The 22,117-nt window shown below is 45.2% G+C and overlaps 1 protein-coding gene across 4 annotated transcripts in view; it reads right to left on the bottom strand.

The window, feature by feature from the left end:
• Window positions 1–22,117, bottom strand: part of USO1 (USO1 vesicle transport factor) — a 73,917-nt gene that overhangs the window by 6,053 nt on the left and 45,747 nt on the right. For 2 of the 4 annotated variants that reach the window (XM_066574087.1, XM_066574089.1), the window contains 9 exons: window positions 21,750–21,770; window positions 16,960–17,070; window positions 16,323–16,441; window positions 15,900–16,081; window positions 13,896–14,017; window positions 11,086–11,224; window positions 9,596–9,759; window positions 9,026–9,097; window positions 7,297–7,395 (listed from right to left, as the gene is read on the bottom strand). In XM_066574087.1, the coding sequence (XP_066430184.1) occupies window positions 7,297–7,395; window positions 9,026–9,097; window positions 9,596–9,759; window positions 11,086–11,224; window positions 13,896–14,017; window positions 15,900–16,081; window positions 16,323–16,441; window positions 16,960–17,070; window positions 21,750–21,770 (1,029 nt within the window). The remainder of the gene's footprint in view (window positions 1–7,296; window positions 7,396–9,025; window positions 9,098–9,595; window positions 9,760–11,085; window positions 11,225–13,895; window positions 14,018–15,899; window positions 16,082–16,322; window positions 16,442–16,959; window positions 17,071–21,749; window positions 21,771–22,117) is intronic. The other 2 variants (XM_066574088.1, XM_066574090.1) reach the window with 1 other exon arrangement.

Here is a 22,117-nt window from a genome sequence, read left to right as displayed (position 1 = left end):
CACAAATGGGCGTACTTTGTAGTTTAGTCGGGACGCCATGAGGTCCACGTCTGGTGTGCCCCATTTCAGGCATATCGTCCGAAAAACTTCTGGGTGCAGACCCCATTCGCCGGGATCTATCCTTTCCCGACTTAGGTAATCCGCCACCCAGTTTTCTACTCCGGGAATGTAGACTGCGGATATCGAGCTCAGATGCTTCTCCGCCCACGTTAGTATGCATGCTACCTCGCTCATTACTGACGCGCTCCGTGTGCCCCCTTGCCGGTTGACATAGGCCACCGCTGTGGTGTTGTCCGTCTGGATGCATACATTTTTCCTCTTGAGGCTGGACCCGAAGTGTCGGAGAGTCAGGTAAATGTCCCGCAATTCTAGGATGTTTATATGCAGCCTTGTTTCTCTTTGAGATCAAACTCCTTGAACAGACTGGTCCCCCAGTGTTCCGCCCCAGCCCGAAAGGCTGGCGTCTGTCGTCAATACTATCCATCGACTTGGGCCCAAAGGCCGTCCCGCCTTAAGCCTCCCAGGTTTCAGCCACCACTTCAGCGCCCCTTGGACTTGAGGGGTTATCCGGATTCGCTGTTCCAGGGTCAGTCGGGACCCGTTCCAGCTTGACAATATCAGGTGTTGTTGTCTCCTTGACCGGAACTGGGCGAAGGGAACCGCCTTGAATGCTGCCACCATCTCGCCCAGGATAGCCATACAGTGTCTGATGGTTAGCGGTTTCCCCTGCATTAGGGACCGGATACCCTGCAGGAGCTTGTCTACCTTTGCTTGAGGTAGTAGGACCCGATGCTGGCTGGTGTCGAATATCATGCCTAAAAACTCCAAGCGTTGTGTTGGTATTAGGCATGACTTTTCGCGGTTCCCTATCCAGCCGAATTCTTCTAAAGTTTTCATCGTGACGCGTAGACTTCTGATGTTGCCGTCCCGCGACGGTGCTTTTATTAGTACATCGTCTAGGTATGGAATGGCCGATATATCCTCCGCATGGATTGGCGCCATCACTGCTGCTAGTACCTTCATAAACACTCTTGGAGAGGTAGACAGGCCGAATGGCAGCGCCGTAAATTGAAAATGCCTTCCCTGCGTTTCGAAACGAAGGAATTTTTGATGTGTTTCCCGAATCGGGATATGGAGATAAGCGTCCTTGATATCTATCGAGGACAGAAATTCCCCCGGCTGCATGGAGGTTATCACGGACTTGATTGACTCCATCCGGAAAGGTTTTGTTCTGATGAATTGATTCAACCTCCTTAAATCCAGAACCGGCCTCACTCTGCCGTCCTTTTTGGGTACAAGAAAAAGGTTCGAGTAGAACCCTTGCCTCTCCTGTGCCCCCGGCACCGGTTTCACAACCCCCTGTGCCAGAAGATTCTGCACTGCCTGCTGTAGGTCTGCTACTCCTTCTGGGGTGGTAGGCACTCTGGACCTGCAGAACGAATTCCGTGGGAGAGTCGTGAATTCGATTGCGTACCCGGATGTCACAATCTCCTGTACCCACTTGCCGCTCAAGCGACTCCCCCATGTCTCCCGAAATTGGGAGAGCCTGCCCCCCAGCCTGGTGACACTGGGTGGGGGCAGCGCCTCATGCCGCGCTCTTTGATCCCGCCGTTTTAGATGTTCCGGGTCGGGATCGCCACGCTTGTCTTGTTTTGAAAGAGGGGCCCTTCTTTGCGTCCGTCGGGGTTCTTGTAGGTTGGGACCACTGCCCTGACCCTGGGCGGGACGAAAAACGCCGAAAAGACCTAAAAAACGGTTTCCTTTTTAACGGAACCTTCTCCTTTCTTGCCGGCATTTGTGGTAATGACGTGCTCTTGCCGCCTGTGGCGTCTTTTATCATGTCATCCAGTTTAGGTCCAAATAGCCAGTTTCCTTCGAATGGCAACTTTGTTAGAGCCATCTTGGATGCTGTATCAGCTGACCAGCTCTTCAGCCAGAGAGTTCTCCTTGCCGCGACCGATGCAGCGGACGCCCGAGCCACGAACTTGGCTGCGTCTAGTTCTGCTGCGCATACAAACTTGTTTGCCTGTATGACATTGTCTGTCAGTTCGAGCAACTCACTCGGTGGAGCGCCTGCTACAATGTCTCTCCGTAGCTGTTTGGCCCAGGCTATGGACGCCTTACTGACCCATGCGGCCGCAAAAATCGGCTGCAAGGCAGTGCCTGTGGCTTGAAACACTGTTTTCGCCAATGTATCCAGCTTCCTGTCTTGAGGATTAGCCAGAGTTGCTACTTCGGCTGTTGGCAATGCTGTGCTTCTAGATAGTCGTGACACTGGCGGGTCGACCCCCTGGGAATGGGTATGTAATTTCCCAAGTTTCCCGGGTTGCCTAAATTTTTTGTCCGGGTTCTGCCATTCTTTGTTAAGGACCTCCGAAAAATCCTGATGGTCTGGGAAAACCTGTCGTGATCTCTTCTGCCGTCTAAACGACACCGTGGAAGGAGCAGTCTCTACTGGTTCCTCCGTTACTTGGAGGGTTTCTCTTACGAATATTACCAGGCTGTCCATTAAACTGGCTAGGCGCGACACCTGTTCCTCGTCTAGATCCGAAGCCGACGAGCCCGCGGAGTGGTCGTAGTCTTCAGACCCACTGCTCTCGCCTGCCGTTTGGGCCGTGTCCTGAAACGCCCGTGATGCTTGAGGGGAATCATGGCGAGCCCGGGCCGGTCTCGCAGAGTACCAGGACCGTGAAGAATGCCTTGATCTGTGGTAAGTATGCACGGACTCCCTGGACCCATGAGAGTCTCTGGATCGTCTGGACTTGGAGGGTCTAGACGACCTCCTGGTGTGGCGCGATCTACAGGGAGTGTCCTCGCTGCTACGGGACCTCCTTGTTTTGCGTGCCCTCCCTCGTGCATATTCCGAGGAGGACACGTCTGAGCTGGACTCCAACCGGCGTAAATCGCCGCAGAGGATGTGGCCAAGCCAGAAACGGCAGCGGCCAGGGACCTCGCCCATTGGGGTTCGGGCCCTGGCTCCACAGGGGCGGCGGGGGGCACCGGGGTCCCTGGAGTTGCGCGTGTCGTGGCACATCTAGCGCAGCGGGTGTCGACTTGACCGCAAGCAAACTTAACGCTGCAAGTAGTGCAAGTGTAATGCTTCACCCTCCCCTTGGCCGGGCTGGAACCCTCTGATCTAGGGTCAGACATGGCAAATGAAAGCAACCTCCAGGTAGCGGGGAAGCTACATACTGTTACAGGAATGCCTGCAGGGGGGACAGGGGAGGGCGAGGGGAACACACCGCGAAGTGCTGCCTTGGGCAGGGCTTACCCGGTCTAGCAGCTGTTTTCGCGGTTCCCCCGGTCCAGCTGGAGCCTCTGGTCCTGACGCTTGGATGCGGTCGGGAGTCGACGTGGGTCCACCACACGGCCTCGCAGCATTGGTGACCCGGCAGGTGTTGCGGCAGGGACTGCTGCGGCGCTGTTACGGCTGCTTGTGCCCGAGACTGGAGGTGCTGCTGCTGCTGTCCGGGTGCTTTCTCTGTCGCAGAAAGGAAACTGCAGGGCTGGATGGCTGGACGGTCTGAATGCCTGTGTGCTGCTGTGTGCTCTGAGAGCTGCGCAGTGCTGGGCTCAGAAGTGCAGGCAGAACGAGGTGTCTAGCTGCTGAGAGCGGCCAGTCCTCCGTCTGGCTGCTCCTTTTAAACTTGCCGCGGTCAGAGGCGGCGTGGCCTGCCCCGGAAGCACGCCCGCGACCCGGAAGTGACACTTCCTGGCCATGACGGCGCTCCGCCCCCCGGAGTGCCGCGCCCGGAAGTGGCCTGCCGGCCAGCTCCCCGGCGTCCTGCAACCTGCCTAGATTCTGCCCCTGCCCGGGGAGCTGCTGCTGCTGCTGCCGTCCTGATGTCTGCTCCATAAAGTACCCTGCGTTGCCAGGAATGCTGCCGCCGCCGCTGCTAGTATGGAGACCCCAACGGTGTACCTGTCCGCGCGTCGACCGCTCCAGCAGTGCTGCCCCCTATGCGTCACCGTCAGACAGTGCGCTACTCCAGGGAGGGGGAGCCCTATGGCTGGCGGGTAACCAACTCAGATGCGCATTGCATGGTCGGGCCCCTTTTTCTTCACTGGGTAAGACGCCGCAGTAGTGGTGGAGACACCCCCTGCCTGCGTCTCCCCCGGGAGGCCAGTAGAGCCAGGGAAAAGCCCCGACTCCCCGGATTCCCGTGAATAGCCACGTCTGCCTACTAGCAGACACTAAGCTAAAGACTAATTAGCTGAGTGCCTGCAGGGGGGAGGAGCTAACACTTTTTTGCTTAGTGTCGCCTCCTAGGGCAGTGGCTATATCCCATGGTGTAGGCTGTGGCCCCCAATGATACGGACGAGAAATAAAAGTTCCTTTTTGAAAATCCTTCCTGATATAAATTGTGTAATTCGTTGAGAATGAGAATTGTCTGGATTCCAAATCACCCCCAAAATCAATGTGCATGATTTTCATCACAGCAACTCCTAATATGACTCAGTAGTGTACAGATGGTGAACAGGTTCCGTTCCAGAAGCCTATTCACAAGTACATTTGTTCGTATGCCCGAACAAACGGTTGTATGGAGGGAATCGCGGGTGGATCCCGCTCCATACAACGTCGGGTGCAGCCTTTTCTTACAGCCGGCATCCGTTCCGGCGAGCCGCGCCGCTTGTCAGAACTGTTAACACTTTAAATGCCACTGTCAGAATAGACAGCGGTATTTAAAGCATTAACGGTTCCGGAGAGTGGCGCGCCTTGTCGGAACTGCTGCCACCGGGTGTCCGCTGTAAGAAACGTCCAGCACACGACGTTCGGGGGTCCTGTATAGTGCTCCTCAATAAGATTGCAGGATGCTGTGCGGTTGCTAGGCAGTCGGGGGCCTTCTGAAAGGCACAGCTTGATAAGCGCCCTACATAGGCAGCCCTAGGGCCTTTCAGAAGTCCTCCGGCTGCCTAGCAACCGCACAGCGTCCTACGATCTAACCGGACAGGCTTGATAGAAGCCTGTCCAGTCCCTGCACAGTATAATGTAATACCATAGCATTACATCATACTGTACAGGACATTGTTCGTATCTTTCAAAATTCGTAACTCGAACATTTGCAAGTAGGGGACTACCTGTATATCGCCCCCATCTGCCTGTATGCACTGGTGACATTTTCTGGGCATGCTCCCGATGAGACAGTGAAATGTGTCCTGGGAAATCTCCTTTCAGGCTTGTTGGTACAAGCATCAGTGAGCTCCTGGACAGTTTGTGATGCTACCTGGTGGCATTGGATGCACAGACACAGAATGTCCAGAGGTTCTCAATTAAATTCAGGTCTGGGGAATGTTAGGGTCAGTCAATACCATTATAGCCTTCGTCATCACGAAATTGCCTACACACTCCAGCCAGATAAGACCAGGTGTTATCCTGCACCAGGAGGAACCCAGGGTCCACTGCAGCAGTATAACATCTGACAATGGTTCTGGGAATTTTGCCCTGGCCATAACCGTCAGCATACCATTGGCTATCGCATGTAAGTTTGTGAGATCTTCCAAGACTAGGCTTTTACAGACCATCACTGCCAAACTGATCATGCTGAATGATGTTGCAGGCAGTTTAATGTCCACCAACACATTTGCAGACATTTTTACACCTGTTACTCATTTTGCACAGTGTGAACAAGCTCTAATCTGTGATGAGATCTGAGCAATAATGAAAGATTTGCCAATTCAGCTGTTCTCTGATTAATGCTAATTGAGCTGCATGGTGTTGGGCTGTGAGCAAAGTTCCTACTACAAGATTTCAGACCCTCATGGAGGTTGGTCTGAAATATACAGATCAGTAGTCCATTGGAGGTCCTTTTGTAGGGCCTTGGCATTGCCCTTTTTGTTGCTTCTCACACAAAGGAGCAGATACCAGTCCTGATGTTGGGTTGATGCCCTTCCACTGCCCTGTTCAGCTCTTCTTGTGTACCCGCTCATTGTTCTAGAATCTGCCCCATATTCTTGACACTGTACTGGGAGATGCAGCAACCTTTATTGAGATGGCACGTATGAATGTGCCATCCAGGAGGAGCCAGACTACCTGTGCAGCCTAATTGAGCTGCAGGTACCACCTCATGCTACTAGCAGTCATAAATGCAAAACTACGGAAGAATCATCCAGAAAGGATAAGGAAAGAGTAAAAGCGAAGACATTCCCTGAGGCTGACTTCAAACGGGCGAGCGTGATATGGGGCTGTGAATCCCACCCCAATATTGCGCTCACCATCATGTGAATTCCCCAAGGATGCAAGACGTTTTCATGGCAAAACAGCCCCACGTCATTTTGGGAATAAAGGGAATCCTCTGCAACAGCTGATAAAGTTTCTCCCATTGTTTTCAATGGGAGACCTCACATCACATCGCATGCACATAGCACATGCTACAATGCTGCTGCTGGCCCCATTGAAAACAATGGGCACTGCGATGCGAGTGCATGCACAAGATAGAACATGCCGCAATTGGTTTTCTGCATCATGAGGGATAACATCGCTCATGTATATGACCCCACTCAAAAGAATGAGGTTCATATTTGTGCGTCTCGCAAAACATAAATCTCACGTTTTTTTATTGCCTGTGTGAAGCAGGCATTAATGAGGCTTTGTCTTTTTGTTGCTTCTTCAGTGTTGTATTTGCACCACAGCTGGTGAAATTGATTCACAATCACTTATACTTTATAACTGGACAGACTGATATCCCTAAAGTTCAAAGGCATTTTCCACGACTAAGAAACGGATTACCTATCCTCAAGACAGGTCATAAATTAGAGATCGTGGGGGCTTACTGCTCAGGGACCCCTATAAATCAGCTGATTGGGGAGGCAGCTGTGTTTACGTGAGCGCTGCGGCCTTTTCTCGGGCATGTTACATCATGCTCATCGGTCACATGGCCTGAGAGCAGCGCAGTCCCATTTAAGCGAGTGCGATTCAGCTGCTACACCACACACAGCTGGTATATAAATGACCGACGCTGAGAGACGGATATTTGTAAGGACTAAAGCGGCTCACTTGAGGGGCGCAGCCACTTCAAAAAACTGATCAGTGGGGTTCGCAAACAACAGATTCCCATCAATCTGTAATTGATGACCAATCCTGAGAATAGGACACCAACACATTAGAAAACCCCATTTAAGTGATTTGAGATTATACTGTGATGCTTAATTGTGCATATGTGCTCCCTTAATTTATTTGAGCAGTATAGATGCTTTATATGCTTATAAAAATCTTATTTCCATAATGTAATTTTTAATTAGACACTCCCCTTGGGGTAGGAACAAATACATTAGGAGAGGTACACAAAGGGAACTTACATTGGCTTCTATTTGTTGAACTAAGTCCATTCTTTCTGCCTGCAGTCTGTTGATTTCTGTCGACTGAACGTGGAGCTGAGATTTTATAGTTTCTATTTCCTGTTAATAGAATAAAAAAAGTCTTTGTCCCGATGCAGAGAATATTATCAACTTTACATTCATTTACAAATATCTCCTTAACATTCGTTATTTCACAAAATTAAATGAGCATGGTGGGTTAAGTTTCAACATATAGGTGTAAATATGTGCACTTATATATTTTTTTATTACTAAAACAAGAAAGCTTTGGTACGGTGTTAGCCAGTAGAGCAAAGTGTGATTGTTCCCAGTAAGAGAACCCAAGTCATCTTGTAGATATACCTTTTAATGGCTCAACAAAAATACATTATGTTATAGCAAGCTTTCCAACCTCTCAGGGTCCTGACTCAGGCATATTACAGTTACTGTATTTTTCCTACTAGAAACGCACTTTTTAGCAAGAGAAAAAAAAAATCTTGCTACAAAGTGTGAGAATCTGATGTCAGAAGGGTCCGGCATTGTCAGACCCCTATAACTGCTTCCATAAAAATCATTTTACACTGCAAAAGCTCAATAACTGATCATTAAGACCAGCAACATCAGCATGAAAAATATTACCTTCCCTGCATAGCTCTAGTCCGGGCAGCACTGAATGTCGCAGGCTATGAGTTCTGACACTTCCTTCCAGAGTCTACACTGCGCGTACAGGAAGTGCAGTAATCTAGACCCCAGGAGGGAGTGTCAGAGGTCAGAGCCTGTGATATACAGGGAAGGTAAAGTACTTCCTGGTGAGATTGCTGCCAGTCTGGAGCTAATGGGGACGATGATAACTACTGGGGCCACTACTGCTACTTTACGGCCATTATTCCTATTGAGGGCATAAAGGGGTCACAAATACTATTGGGTGACTAAAAGTAAGCATAATTACTATTGGGGCCACTGCAGCTATTCACATCAACTTGAAACTAAAACACTCCACTTCTTTAGAGCACCAGGGAAGTTTTATTAGGAAATATTTTTATCCTAATAATTTCTATTGTCTAAACCTGGGTGCATCTTATAGTCCGAAAAATACGGCACATAGTCCATCTTTATAATCTGCAAAAGATCTTGGGATCAAATTGTCTGGTCAGTAAATGTAGCTTTAGGGTCAATGTCCACAGGCGGGTCAGATACCATTCGGGAAATCCCGCATGGAATCCAGCCCTGCCCGTGGCCAGTGAGCCCGGCGTACATGTATTATTCCGGTGGCGGCATCCGCGTGGACCTCTCCCCTTCCAAGTACTGCGCATGGTCCTCACAACTCGCCGTCAAACATGCACAGTAGTTTTTTTTTTGTTGTTGCTTTTTTTTTTAAATCTCCTGCTTTACCATGAGATCCGCGGCACATCCCCAGTTTCAGCTGCGGGTGTGCCACAAATCAGACGGCTTTCATTGACTTCAATGGAAGCCATGCGTGCGGGAACGGCACAAAAATAGAGCATGCTGGGATTTGTTTTCCGGACCAAAACATCTGCAAAATAAATCTGCATGCTTCAATGTATTTGCAGAAGCCCATGCTTCTCTATGTGCGGCTTGACCTGCGGATCTCACGCGTATCAAAATTGCCCGTAGACATTGGGCCTTAATCTTACATTTTCAATGTTAAAGCACTTTGTCTTACAAGGAGCTTTTAAACACATTTAAACCCCGGTAACAAAAGGAAAAGTACCTTTTGGAGCTCCGTGACTTGCTCCGACCCTGCAGTGATTTGCTCTGTCTGATCTCCAGCTTGACTGTGTTTCTGTACACAAAAACAAGAAGCAGCAACTTACAACAAGCAAGATGGTAGTGCTAAAAAAAACAACCAGTAGTATGCAACCTCTGACCAATACCAGACGTCTTCCAACTGGATTTGGCAACCATAACGGTTATCTACAGTATTTTATAATTTACTCAAGTGCGCAGTTTTTCAAAAAAAAGAGGAATGAAGCATAAAAACAAGCACAGACGTGGAAAAAGCATCAATAGTCAAGAACACTCTAGCCTTTATTTCCCTGTGGGAGTTTAGGAGAAAAAAAACTGAGTGGTTGTGATGAGAGGTGGTAAGGAAGGGGGAAGGGGGGGGGGGCAGCCCTGAAACTTCCATGTCCGTATTAGAGGCTCAATATAATCATTGCATTCTCAATTTCCCACCTAACAATCATAAGACTTTATTAAGATCCCAATTAGATTAAAAATGTGAATTTGTCCACACGACTCCTGAATATTAGACTGGAAATCATACTATGGAAAATCTTACCAAGTTTTCTATAAGCACATTGTTCTCAGAAAGCTCTACTTGCAGTAATTCATGTTGTTTCTTCATTTCTTCTATTTCTTCTTTCAACTGGCTGACTTCTTCAGACTGGAACCCATTCATTTGTGCATTACTATTATGCGCGTTGTAATGTTGGCTGTCCTTACCTATTTATATAAAAAGGAAAAGCCATGCCAATGAATGCAGGATCAAAATGAGGTTAAAGCAGAACATGATAAACAAGAGGTAGAACATGAGATAACACAGAGCATCTTTACAAATAGAGCTTCATTCACATAGTAAGGAGAGCAGAAATCCAAAATACATTATATAGTCACATTCTTTAACCCTTTCCAATCCAGTGTCGGAACTCATCTGATATTCAGATTTTCCTGCACAGCTCCGTTGTCAGGCGAGGTCCAACACATGTTTCTAGCACTATACAGGACAGCTATCTTGACATCGGGGGCTGTTCTGTATATGTATGTTACCATATGCAGGACAGCTCTTTATCGGAGCACTGTCCTGCATTGTGTTAGAAACGTGGTAAGCAGTTATAGGATGCCTTTGTATGGGAGAGGGAGAGATATCTTAAAAAAAATTTGAAATGAAGAGAGTCTTATTATATAAACATATGTTAAAACAATATACTATGATTACTACAAATGATCTTCCCGATGTTAAACACTCATAACTCATGTTTAATTTTCAAATAATTGCTAATAAAATCATCATGACATCATTTTTATGTGTTTCTGTTAAAGGGGTCCTGTCAAAAAAAAAAAAAAAGCAATACTTACCTATACCTCCCCCGCTATTCTTCTTACTGAATCTTCTCCCCGACGATATTCTCCCGTTTCCTGCAGTCCCCTGGGTTACCTCACATCAAGCTGGCAGATTCTTATTCTTCCGGTGATGTAGCATACATTGCCAGCATTCTCCTTCCTGTAGGTTAATGTACGCTACGTCACTAGTGACGTAGTGTTCACTGCCTAGCAGCGAAGGCCGACACCTATGCCCCGCTATTGCCAAGACTACACATGCATGCTGTCTCATGAAAATAGTATATGAACACTCGCGGTGAGATCTCAGCAATATCCTGGTATTCCTTGCTAGGCAGTGAACATTATGTCACTAGAGACGCAAGATACACGGACCTGCCAGAAAGAGACTGCCAAAAATGGACGCTCCAAAACAGGAAGAAGAGGATCCAGCCGGCTAGAGCTGAGGTGACCCAGGAGACTGGAGGAACCAGGAGAAGATTGGTGATGAGAAGATTCGGTAAGAAGACTGACGGGGAAGGAATAGGTAAGTATTTATTTTTTCTAAAAGCCCTTTTAAGTAATTCCAAGGAATCCACAATGTGCTCTCCCACCCAAAATAAATAAGAGCTGGGGAGTTTACGAGGTGGCAGGGAAATTGGTTTGGAAAGGGTTAACTTACACAATAGTCGATACTTATTATGTATATTGAAGCTATGGATATCTGATTACCTAGCTGCACCTTGAGAAGATTGTACTGATCTTTGTGTTGTTGTATCTGGGCCAGTTGTTGGGTGACGGTCGTCTGGAACTGTTCATTTTTGGCTTGTAAAGAGGAGACCGTTTGTTTCAGATTTTCCAGTTGGATGTCCTATAACATAAAAATGAACAGTGGTTCCCAATGAAAAGATCTTCAACTTTACATCACATCCACTAAGCTTTGCAGGTACCATAAGGAGAGTGGAGGATAAAACAGGAGATCCCTTTCTTTTGATGCCTCCCTCTTTCATAGCAACAAGAACTAGGCAGATGGGATCAGAAGAAAAGTTGCTTTATTCTACAGAACAGCACACTGGAGCTGTACAGGACGCGCATCTTATAAGACAGGGCATCTTATATTATGAAGATGCTGGTACCACCTCAAAATGCAATAAAAGGGAATTTATCATCAAAAAATGGCCTATTCTATATAAAGCTTTTTATGCTAAACATTTTTTAATTTAATTTTTGGTATCATAGCCTTTATATTTAATATAACAAGATTCTAAAGTCCAGCAGTTTTCATAAAAGCCACTAAGCCTAATAATAGTCTGACACTTTCTGGTCTGTAGAGAAAACACTTTTCAGCAGTCACCCCGATACTAATACCGGCAGAATTACAATGAAAGGTAACACCTGTATATAAGTAAGACAGGATCCACAATAGGTGAGGGTCACAGCTCACCTCCTCCCCCCCCCCCCCACCAGGTCACAGTATTTCTAGAACAGTCTCCCATAGAAGTCAATCGGTTAGCTCCTGTCCATTGTGTAAATGGCAAATGAGCTCGGTTGTAAATGGCCACCCTTTTACATTACAAGGGTGGCCATTTCTACATGGCCACCCTGGTAGTTATATACAGACAATAGAATTTAAAAAAAAAAAAAAAAAAAACAAACTAAAATCTATAGGTTAAAAAAAAAAAAGTGATCTATTTCCTTTAAGCTGAACCCTAACCTTAGTTCTAACCACACTGCACCACTTCTTGCTGTCACAGAACAGGGAAGCATTCTAAAGAATAGACGGCACAACACTGTTGGTCTACTCCAGTGGCACTGGACCAGATCCCAGGCGGTAATCTCTCTTTTTTCTATAACTTCCCGGTTGTCGTGTGCCATTTACACAACTCCACCATGCAAGCATATACCTACACAAAAGCACAGATGATACCCTATGAAGCCCCTGTGTTTCATCGTTTTCGAGTCTTTGAATACCAGAAAAAAAGTATATACCAAAAGTCCGATTGTAAAGTGGAGGATAAGCCGCCATGAAAGTGGAGACATGATGACTTCTCTCATTTTAGTAGAATACAAGTTAGTGGAAAACAGCTAATATAGATACACACACATGTAGTACAGGACGATAAGAGTGTAAAAAGAAAAGAAGGATAACAGAAAATAAAAAAACAAGGCAAACCCCTTCACAACCACATATCCTAAATATGCAGTTGTGACGGGTCTATGATGTAGCAGAGCCCGCTTTGTAACAGGTGAGCGTCTGCTGTTTTCAACAGCTTACAACAATTGCCATAATGTGAGACTTTAGGCCTGTTTCACATCTGCGTCAGAACTTCCAGTCGGAGGTGCTTTTACGTATCCGGATGAAAACACTCTAAGTAAAAGAGCTGCATAGAATACTTTCTCTTCTTTTTTAAATTCGGAGAGCTGAGCGGAAAGCAGGTGGACTTCATTATAGTCGATAGGTTCCACCCAGCGCTGTTCAGTTCTGTCCAGAGACGGAGCTGTTCAGCCGCAGGGATACCCCTTTCCTGCTACTCGAATGGAGCAGGAATGCCGAATGCCTGCTGCAGATATGAAACCACCCTTAGTCAACGGTTGGTTGTATTATATGTATATGGTACAAGCAATCAAGTGATCACAAGGTCAGTATGGGAAATATAGAAAGAGGTTGGTTAAAGCTTAAGTAATCTAAAGATAATTTTTTCCAATAAAAAAATTTTAATGAAAAAACAAAAGACAAGCATACTTGGTATCGCCGTGTTTGTAGTCTAAACAATTAAACTATTGCACCATTTATCTTGCATGGTGAACTTTTTATGGCCTCTCATGGTTCAACTGGTAAAAAAAACTAAGGTTGTGGGTCTAAGAAAAGGACAATGGAAAGCAAGAACTAAAACAAGCTATAGAAATGTCGTATTGCCACAATTGTACTGAACTGCAGAATAAAAAAAAAACAGCTTCTTGGGAAAAAAAACAAAAACACGCCAGCAGGAGTTAACAAGGAACAGCTGGGTGGTCATCACAGATGCTGACTGTTGGTGGAGCTCATAGTAATCGGAAGGATCCTCTAACAAAAATCTCAAGTCTACGAGCTGCTTCAGACTACATATAGTGGGAGTATGGGGGTGCGTTCTCACATACAGGTACCGGCTTGTGGCTAAATCCCTGCTCGGATGTGGTTGCTAATAGCCGCACTTTTTTTTACCAGCAAGATCGCCCCTTCATTTGCAGCCGCAGAGCCTTAGCTGCAAGCCCGTACCTGTACATGGGGATACACCCTAAAGAGTCCACGGGCCACCTGACATACGCTGTTGTCCATCTTGATTGCAGAGGGTGGCTTCAAATTTAATGAATTTAATTGCAATATCAAAAATCACAATATCTGACTGCCAATCTAACAAGTGGATGTAGTGACCCCCTCCAATACATCTCTGACACTGCATGGCAAGTTACTAAATGAAATCAGAAAAGTTATGTCTTCATCTAATGTACTGAAAAACTAGAACTACTGCAGTATTTTATGTACCATCTGTTATTCATTTTACCTGCTCTCGGATGACCGTTTTGTAGTGCGATATAATGTTATCATGCTGTTCCAGAGACTTTTTCACCTCCTCCTCTTTCTTGTCTTCTTCACTAGATTTGTAGATGGCTTTTATAATGACCGCTGGAGCCAAGAAGAGTGTAGGAGTTACTATTCTAGAAGACTTACTTAATAATGCTATTATTGCTTTAGCATGGTTCATTTAAAATACAAAATGTATCCTGCAAGAACATTAAGGTCAGAGAAGCAACAAAGAGCACACAATTTTTCATTATAGGTTAGAAGCTTAAATTCACCCATGGAGGTGAACATCCTAAGAGGCTTTCTAGTGGACCACTTGTGGCATGCTTTAAAGGGAACCAGTCAGCAGAAAAAACAGTTTCTATGTTCAAACATAGCGAATCTGTAGCAGATTTCACCCCTTCAACTTGAACTCAATTATAAAGGATGAAATCAGCTGATCAACACCAAAATCCACTGCAAATCAGCTACGTGCGCTAAATCCGCCAACCTAGTGTTCTCCACCATGACACAAGCGGGGCACACTTGGTGTTCTACAAAAGCAGCCTTTTAGCTTCACCAAAATTCTTACTTCGAAGGTTGCATGTCCAGTATGCAAATACACCATCTCAAGTCAAAGAGACGGCGTCTTCATCCCTTCGACTCAGCGAATAACAGAAGCCCAGCCTCTTCTACTGCTTTGCTGCCTTCCACTGTGTATTGACGTCAGTGCTGGTAGCACTTAAATCTCGCAAACGCGCCATACGGCCCTCCGGTTGCATCTTCCCCACACATGTGCAAGTATCTAATAAGTATACACCTTGACTTTACTAATGCATTATGCAGGCGCCAGAAGGGTGCACGGCACATTTGGCAGATTTCAGTCCCAACATCAATACACTGGGGGAGGAGATGATTGGGAGGAAAGGCCTGGCTTTTGCGTGATGTGCTGAGTCAGAGGGATGACAGCACCGCCTCTTTGACTACAGATAGTGTATTTGCATACTGGATGTAAAATCTTCAAAGCAAGAATTTCTGTTGAAGAGAAAAGGCTCCTTTTGTGTACAACCATGTGTACAACCTACATAACACTATGGCAGCAGTTTTTAAACCTTTTTTTTTTTCTGCCGACATGCTCTTTAAAGTGGTCGTTCAGTTACTATTTGAAATTATAATGTCTGGTGCAGATGTGTTATGATAATAAATCCAGCGGTACTTACCCATCCTCAGCTCCAGCACTGAAACCCTGTGGTCCTCCTGGTCTCTATAGCACAATGGACACCACGTGACTACTGCAGCCACAGGCCGCAGTGTCACCATTCCGAGCTCCTGGCAAGTGGCGCCTAGGATGTAAGTGCAGATGCCTGGAGAATGGACAGTAGCAATTTGCAGTAAACAAAGTTGAGCAGCAGCACTCACCACTACCAGTTCGGGGGGGAAAAAATCCTAAGCTGTATCCTTCAGCCTTGTCTGCACGCCCAGACCGGGAAAGAGTCCAAATTCCCAAAGATATACATATAATAAGAAAGACGTCAGGCAGCAGGTTTGGTGCGGTTGTATTTTATGCATTCATGAGAATACACAGATAGTAATGCCTCCTCAACACACAAGATGGCGACGTTTCGACTCTAAAGCATGAGTCTTTGTCAAGCTTGACAAAGACTCATGCTTTAGAGTCGAAACGTCGCCATCTTGTGTGTTGAGGAGGCATTACTATCTGTGTATTCTCATGAATGCATAAAATACAACCGCACCAAACCTGCTGCCTGACGTCTTTCTTATTATATGGAGAATGGACAGTGACGGAGTGGCCCCCCGTCGCTGCAGGTGTCCGTTACACACCAGAAACAGGGAGGACTTTGGGTTACAGCACTGGGGCCGAGGACGGGTAAGCACTGCTGGATTTGTTAGTTTAACACATCTGCACCTGGCATTAAAAATGTCAAATAGTAACCAGAAAACCCCTTTAACAAGTACAATATGGATATAAGGAGAGGCGCCTTACCCTCTAATTCTTTAACTAATTTGGTGAACTCGTGATCAAACATCATGTGGTCCGGACTCGAGAAACTTGGTTGAGGTTTCTGAGCAGCCTTTGAATAAAATTCATGCTTTGTGATGAAGCCCAACTTTTCCGTAAAGATTTCCTTCCCTATTCTCTTCTCTATCAATTGTTTTAACTTCTCTCTGAAGAAACAGAACCAATTTATTGCAGGTAACAAAATGAGCACATTTTAAACAGACTATACTGCCATATTTAATATCTTACTTCTAAGCTGAGTTCTGAGTGGAGATAGGATGTTTGACCCAGCATTTTTATATATGTGGCTCTAGTACAGGAATGTACATACCATACAAAATATTCACAAGAAACGAGTACAAAATCCGTGTATCCAGAAAAGCAAGGTCTTTGTTGAGTCACACTTACTTGGTATTGTTTTCAAGTGAGTTATCGTTATAGTAAATGCAAATTCCCAGGAGCATGGCACACAAGCCCTGAACCAGCTGCTCCTCTTCGCCAAGGTTCTCGGATATCTGCGCTGTGAGCTGTACAGTACGTCCACTAAGGAAGACAAAGTCTCATACAAACAAAACAGACTGGGCGGTTGAGACGTGGTTAAAACCGCATTTGAAAAAAACGGACATGACGCTAGGAGCGGTTGTAGATATCTAGTATAATTTACACCAGGTTTTTTGGCATAAATTATACATAAATGTGTCAGGGCGCCTTAAGGAAAGCAGCATATAGTGGCATACAAATCAAAAAGTCGCCAAATTTTTACGCCAGCAGGCTTTGTATCAAACTTCGCAACTTTTTTACACTAAAAATGATAAATCCCCCCTCTTGGTTTTGCCATGATTTAATGTGGATTTTTATAAGGCTGCCTCCAGTTTTTTGAGTGAGGGTTTTTTAAATCCAGTTTTAAGAGAAGTTTGACGAGACTGTCCATTCTGTATCAGGTTGTGGTATTTTCTATTCAGTATGGACATTGTGTAAAATGATAATAGTGCTATTAATATGCAGAGTACTCGCACAGCTCTTGTGAATATTCATAAAAGGATACAAAAGGCACATTAGCTGCATTGTGTAGGAAATGTGTAACGGCAATGGGACAGTTGGTTAACCAAGTGCACAGCAACATTAACAGTCCAACTCTGGTCTGCACCTTACTGCCCTGCAGAGAGGGGAGACAGGGAATAACAACTTATGAGATTATGGAACAGCAAAGAAAACTTACAAGTAAATGACCCCTTTCAGCTCTTGCCAATACAGATACTCCCCGACTTGCGAACGGGTTCCGTTCCGGGAGCCCGTTCGCAAGTCCGTTTTGTTCGCAAGTCGAACAAGTAGTAGTATGGAGCGGGATCGCGGGTGGATCCTGCTCCATACAACGTCGGGTGCCGGCTGTTCTTACAGCGGGCACCCGGCGGCAGCAGTTCCGACGAGCCGTGCCGCTTGTCGGAACTGTTAACACTTTAAATACCGCTCTGACAGCGGTATTTAAAGTGTTAACAGTTCTGACGAGCGGCACGGCTCGTCGGAACTGCTGCCGCCGGGTGCCCGCTGTAAGAAACAGCCTGCACCCGACGTTCAGGGGGCCCGTACAGCGTCCCACGATGAGATCGCGGGACGCTGTGTGGTTGCTAGGCAGCCGGGGACCTCCTGAAAGGCCCCAGGGCTGTCTATGCAGAGTGCCCATCAAGCGCACGGCTTGCTAGGCGCTCTGCATAGACAGCCCTAGGGCCTTTCAGAAGGCCCCCGGCTGCCTAGCAACCGCGATGTGACCGGACAGGCTTCTATCAGGCTTGATAGAAGCCTGCCCGGTCCCTGCACAGTATGATGTAATGCCATAGCATTACATCATACTGTGCAAAACAGATAGTTCGTATCTAGCGAAATTCGCAAGTCGAATGTTCGCAAGTCGGGGACTATCTGTAACCGCATCTAACCGAATAATAAAATGCAATATTCAAGAGAAACCATTCCTTAGGACAGGGCATCAATATCTGATCAATGGGGATTACTCCAACGGCATCCTGCTGATCAGCTGAATACAGGGGCCAAAGCGCTCCAGAGTACCGAATCCCCTTCGTTGTTAAGATCAGTACTATAACTCACAGCTGTTCAGTCCCATTCATTCACCTAATTTGTGAGGGTTCTGGGAGTCCATTTCCCATCCATCATTTTAGGTCCTGGAATGACATCTCTACTAGGGGACAGCCAAGACCTTGGGCATCTCAGTACCCAGAGCCTTAGGCTGAAATAAGGATATGTTGCAGTTTGACCAGTTTTTCTAAAAATCTTCATTCTGGAAGTCAATGCTGGGCTGAGATCACAATTTTCACCAATGCAATTATCTGTCATCTAGCATACCAGAAGATAATTTTGACAGTTTCTGAATATACCTTCATATTATACTATATGTCAAATAACAACAGAGTGGGATTTAATTTCCTGGTATGTGTAAGTATATACATGTATGTCTTCATCTAGTCACATATAAAGTATAGTTTTAATTACTACTTTTAGAATTAAAAAAAAATAAATTAAAAATAAAATTAAAAAAAAAAAGACGACACTGAACTGTGACACGATGCTTCTCGGCACACACACTGGGGAAACCCACTCATGGCATGCATGGACTTTTAGTGACAAGTCCTAGTATAAAAATTCTATGAAACGGCAGCAAAGCTAGCAAATTGTTTAGGTAACACCATAATACAATAGCTGAACAATTATAGCAAGGTTAGTGCAAGTCCACAGAATAAGTCTAATTAAACAAATTAGTAAAGTGACTTTTTTTTTTTTACAAAACAAGATAAAAAAGACAAAACTAGTAATTTATGCATAACAAGGTTTACTAATACAGTATTTTACTGCAAACATTTTCATGCTAATATAAACAGGTTGGGAACACCTACTGTCATCTGGGAAAGGGGCAATATGGCATGTACAGAGGAGCTGTCCTGACATATCTGTTTTAGGAAATGTTAGTATTCCTCATGGAACAACAATTCTGGGGGTTATTTTCTTCTGTATTGTGCTGTTTCCCCGTTATTCCTCCTAGAAATGTATTAATAAAATAACAACTGGGTGTTACCATATTACTTACAAAGCGAAGGGTAATGCCAGATTGTCAATTTATTCATATATTTCCAGGATGGTTCCCAAAGGAACAGCACTATGCAGATCTCTAGGAAAAGAACAAATATTTCATGCAGAATGTCAGGAGGGCCGTCACGTCCTAGACATTCCAACAACAAACTCATGTTATATTAGTTACATACACCGGCCTCCTCCAAAAAGTCTCTATGACACTTCTGTAAATCTACTGGTGCATCCCAGGAATAACAGACTGAAAAGAAATTGGTTTACCTTAACTATGGTGCAACATTCTTACCGGAAGCAGCTAAATCTACACCTCTTTTATTAAAGGAGTTGTCCAAGTTGTGGGTTTAAACTAAAACAGCTTCCCCAAGCAGTAAAATAACTAACAGGAATATAACTTGCCTCTCCCCACTCCCGCTGTGTCCTGCGGCGCTGCTCCAGGTCTCCCCTGTGAAATCACATTTACAGGCTGCCCCAGACTGTTTACTGGACGTCATAGGCGCTGCGGCCAATAACCGAGCTTAGTGATCCATCACCGAGCTCTGCTATTCGCTGCAGTGCCTGTGACATTCTGTAAGCGGGGTGGAGCTGCAGCCTGTACAAGCACAGTGAATCGAGCACCGGGATGGGACACAGCGGGAGCGGTGAGTATATTCACATTAGTTATTTTGCTACATGGGTAAGCCCTTTCAGTTAAAACCCACAACTTAGACAACTCCTTTAACCCCTTCATGACATGGCCTATTTTGGCGTTGAGGACCAAGCGATTTTTTGGTATTTTTCCATCTCCATTTTTCAAAAGCCATAACTTTTTTATTTTTCCGTGGACGCGGCCGTATAAGGGCTTATTTTTTGCGTGGCGAACTGTAGTTTTTATCGATGCCAATTTTGGGTACATAGACTATATTGTAAATTTTTTTTTTTTTTTTAATGATAGCAGAGAGAGAAAACGCATCAATTCTGCCATAGATTTTTATTTTATTTTTACACCGTTAATCATGCAGCATAAATGAGACTTTCCATTTTTTCTGCAGACCGGTACGGTTACAACGATACCAAAATTCTAACATTTTTTTTAGGTTTTCCCACTTTTCTGCAATAAAAACCCTTTTTTTTGGAAATCTTTTTTCTATTCTAAATTGCTGCATTCAAAGTCACGTAACTTTTTATTTTTTGATGTACAGAGCTCTATGAGGGCTTATTTTTTGCGAGACGAGCTGTAGATTTTATTGGTACCATTTTGGCGTACATACGACTTTTTTGATCACTTTTATTGCGTTTTTAATGAGGCAAAATGCTAAAAATGAGCATTTTGACTCAGTTTTTTAGCTTTTTTTTTAGCGTTTTTTTCGGTGCACAGTCAAAAGCATGTGCAACTTATTGTACGCATCGTTACGGACGCGACAATACCAAATATGTGGGGTTTTATTTTTTTTTTACCTTTTTTTATGCTAATCTGAGAAAAAGCATAAAAAATGTTTTTTTTACTCTTTTTTTTACATTTTTTTTAATTCATTTTTTAAATCCCTCTTTTTTTTACACTGTTTGTGTCCCTCTGAGGGACTTTAATCACTGCCCTGATGATCGCTGTCATAAGGCATGGCAGAGCTACTGCTCTCCCATGCCTTATCGCTCATACAGCGATCTCAGGCATAGGCAATACAGGACGCCAGTGTCTGGCGTCCTGTTGCCATGGTGACAGGCCGGGCTCTCGCGATGACATCGCGAGTTCCGGCCGGAGACACAGAGGGAGCCGCGCTCCCGCTGTGAACTCTTCCCCTGCCGCGATCTACTTAGATCGCGGCAGGGAAGGGGTTAAAAGTGGCGGGCGCATCTCTGATGTCCCCCCGCTGCTGCAGCGAGACGCCGGCTGTGACTGACAGCCGGCTCCCGCTGCGGGATAGCGCTGGATCATATGTGATCCCGCGCTATCTCCAGGACGTAAGTTTACGCCCTGTTGCGGGAAGTACCTCGCTCCCAGGACGTAAACTTACGCCCTGCAGCGGGAATGGGTTAAATCTCTACTTTTGTCTTAAAGTGCTTTTAGATGGGCCGAATCTCAACTAGATGTAAAAGATCGTTGATTGATCTGTGTCTGCTTGCTTTTGTTTACATGGGTCTAGAAAATCAGTAGCTGTTCATCCCCATAGGCCAGCTGTACAGCTCCATATTCACATGAAGAAATGTACAGGTAATCCAGCAAGAATTTTTATGCTTGGAGAAAATCCACAATAAGCTGATGAATAAGAGTTCGCTCATTCATCGGCTGATCGTTGGACCTTTTTCACGGCTTGTATGTCAGGCAAACATCAAATACAAGACAGAAAGGGTGGATTTAGAAATGACAGTCATCCTTATGTGAAAAAAGAAGAAGGATATTTAAACAAGATTTGGTTTGCTGCTTTAAAGATGCAACTGCACCGCCCAACCCGAAACTGTGGATCTGTTCACAAAATAATAGAAGAAACATCAAGACTATGGGAAGTCAGAATGCATCTTTAAATAAGGAATTAGGCGACTAGTCCATGGAATAGTCTAGAAGCATGGAGTAGTCATGCTGCTTCCTGTAAGCACCAGTGATGAGCCCAGCACCGTGTAATGGGGATACCACAGCATAAGAGAGAACGTGTGAGTAGGGGGTCACTCAGAGCAGTTATTTACAAGGTTAAATGGAAAACATAAAAGACCCATAAGCAAGTAAAAGAAGCCCTGCAGTGTCAGCGAGCAGTGCCAACATATACATACCCGTCTGTCGATCTTATCCCCCTGCAAATTATATGTCACACATTTAATCTCCTTTATAATGGTTATTAGAATTACTATTATTTCACTCAATCTTTGCAGTGGAATTCATCCTAAACAATTACACAATGTCACAATCAGCCTCCCTACTGACCTGCCATGTGCACCAGAGTACAAAACACAGACTATTCATTACAGGAAATGCTGTAATGTCAGGCAAGTAAACAATGGAAGATTAATATAATACACTCATTGTCAAAAACCAAACCCTCCCCTAGAAGTTGTCAGAATGGAATGAAACTTCCTATATCCGATTCTAACATTGATATAAGGGATTACAATATCAGAGCAAAAGGGAAACTGACCCCTTG

Source organism: Eleutherodactylus coqui, chromosome 7 (assembly GCF_035609145.1).
Source record: "Eleutherodactylus coqui strain aEleCoq1 chromosome 7, aEleCoq1.hap1, whole genome shotgun sequence".
NCBI lineage: Eukaryota > Metazoa > Chordata > Amphibia > Anura > Eleutherodactylidae > Eleutherodactylus > Eleutherodactylus coqui.
The sequence above is the reverse complement of the archived record's forward strand: the minus strand, read 5'-3'. Positions and strand labels throughout refer to the sequence as shown.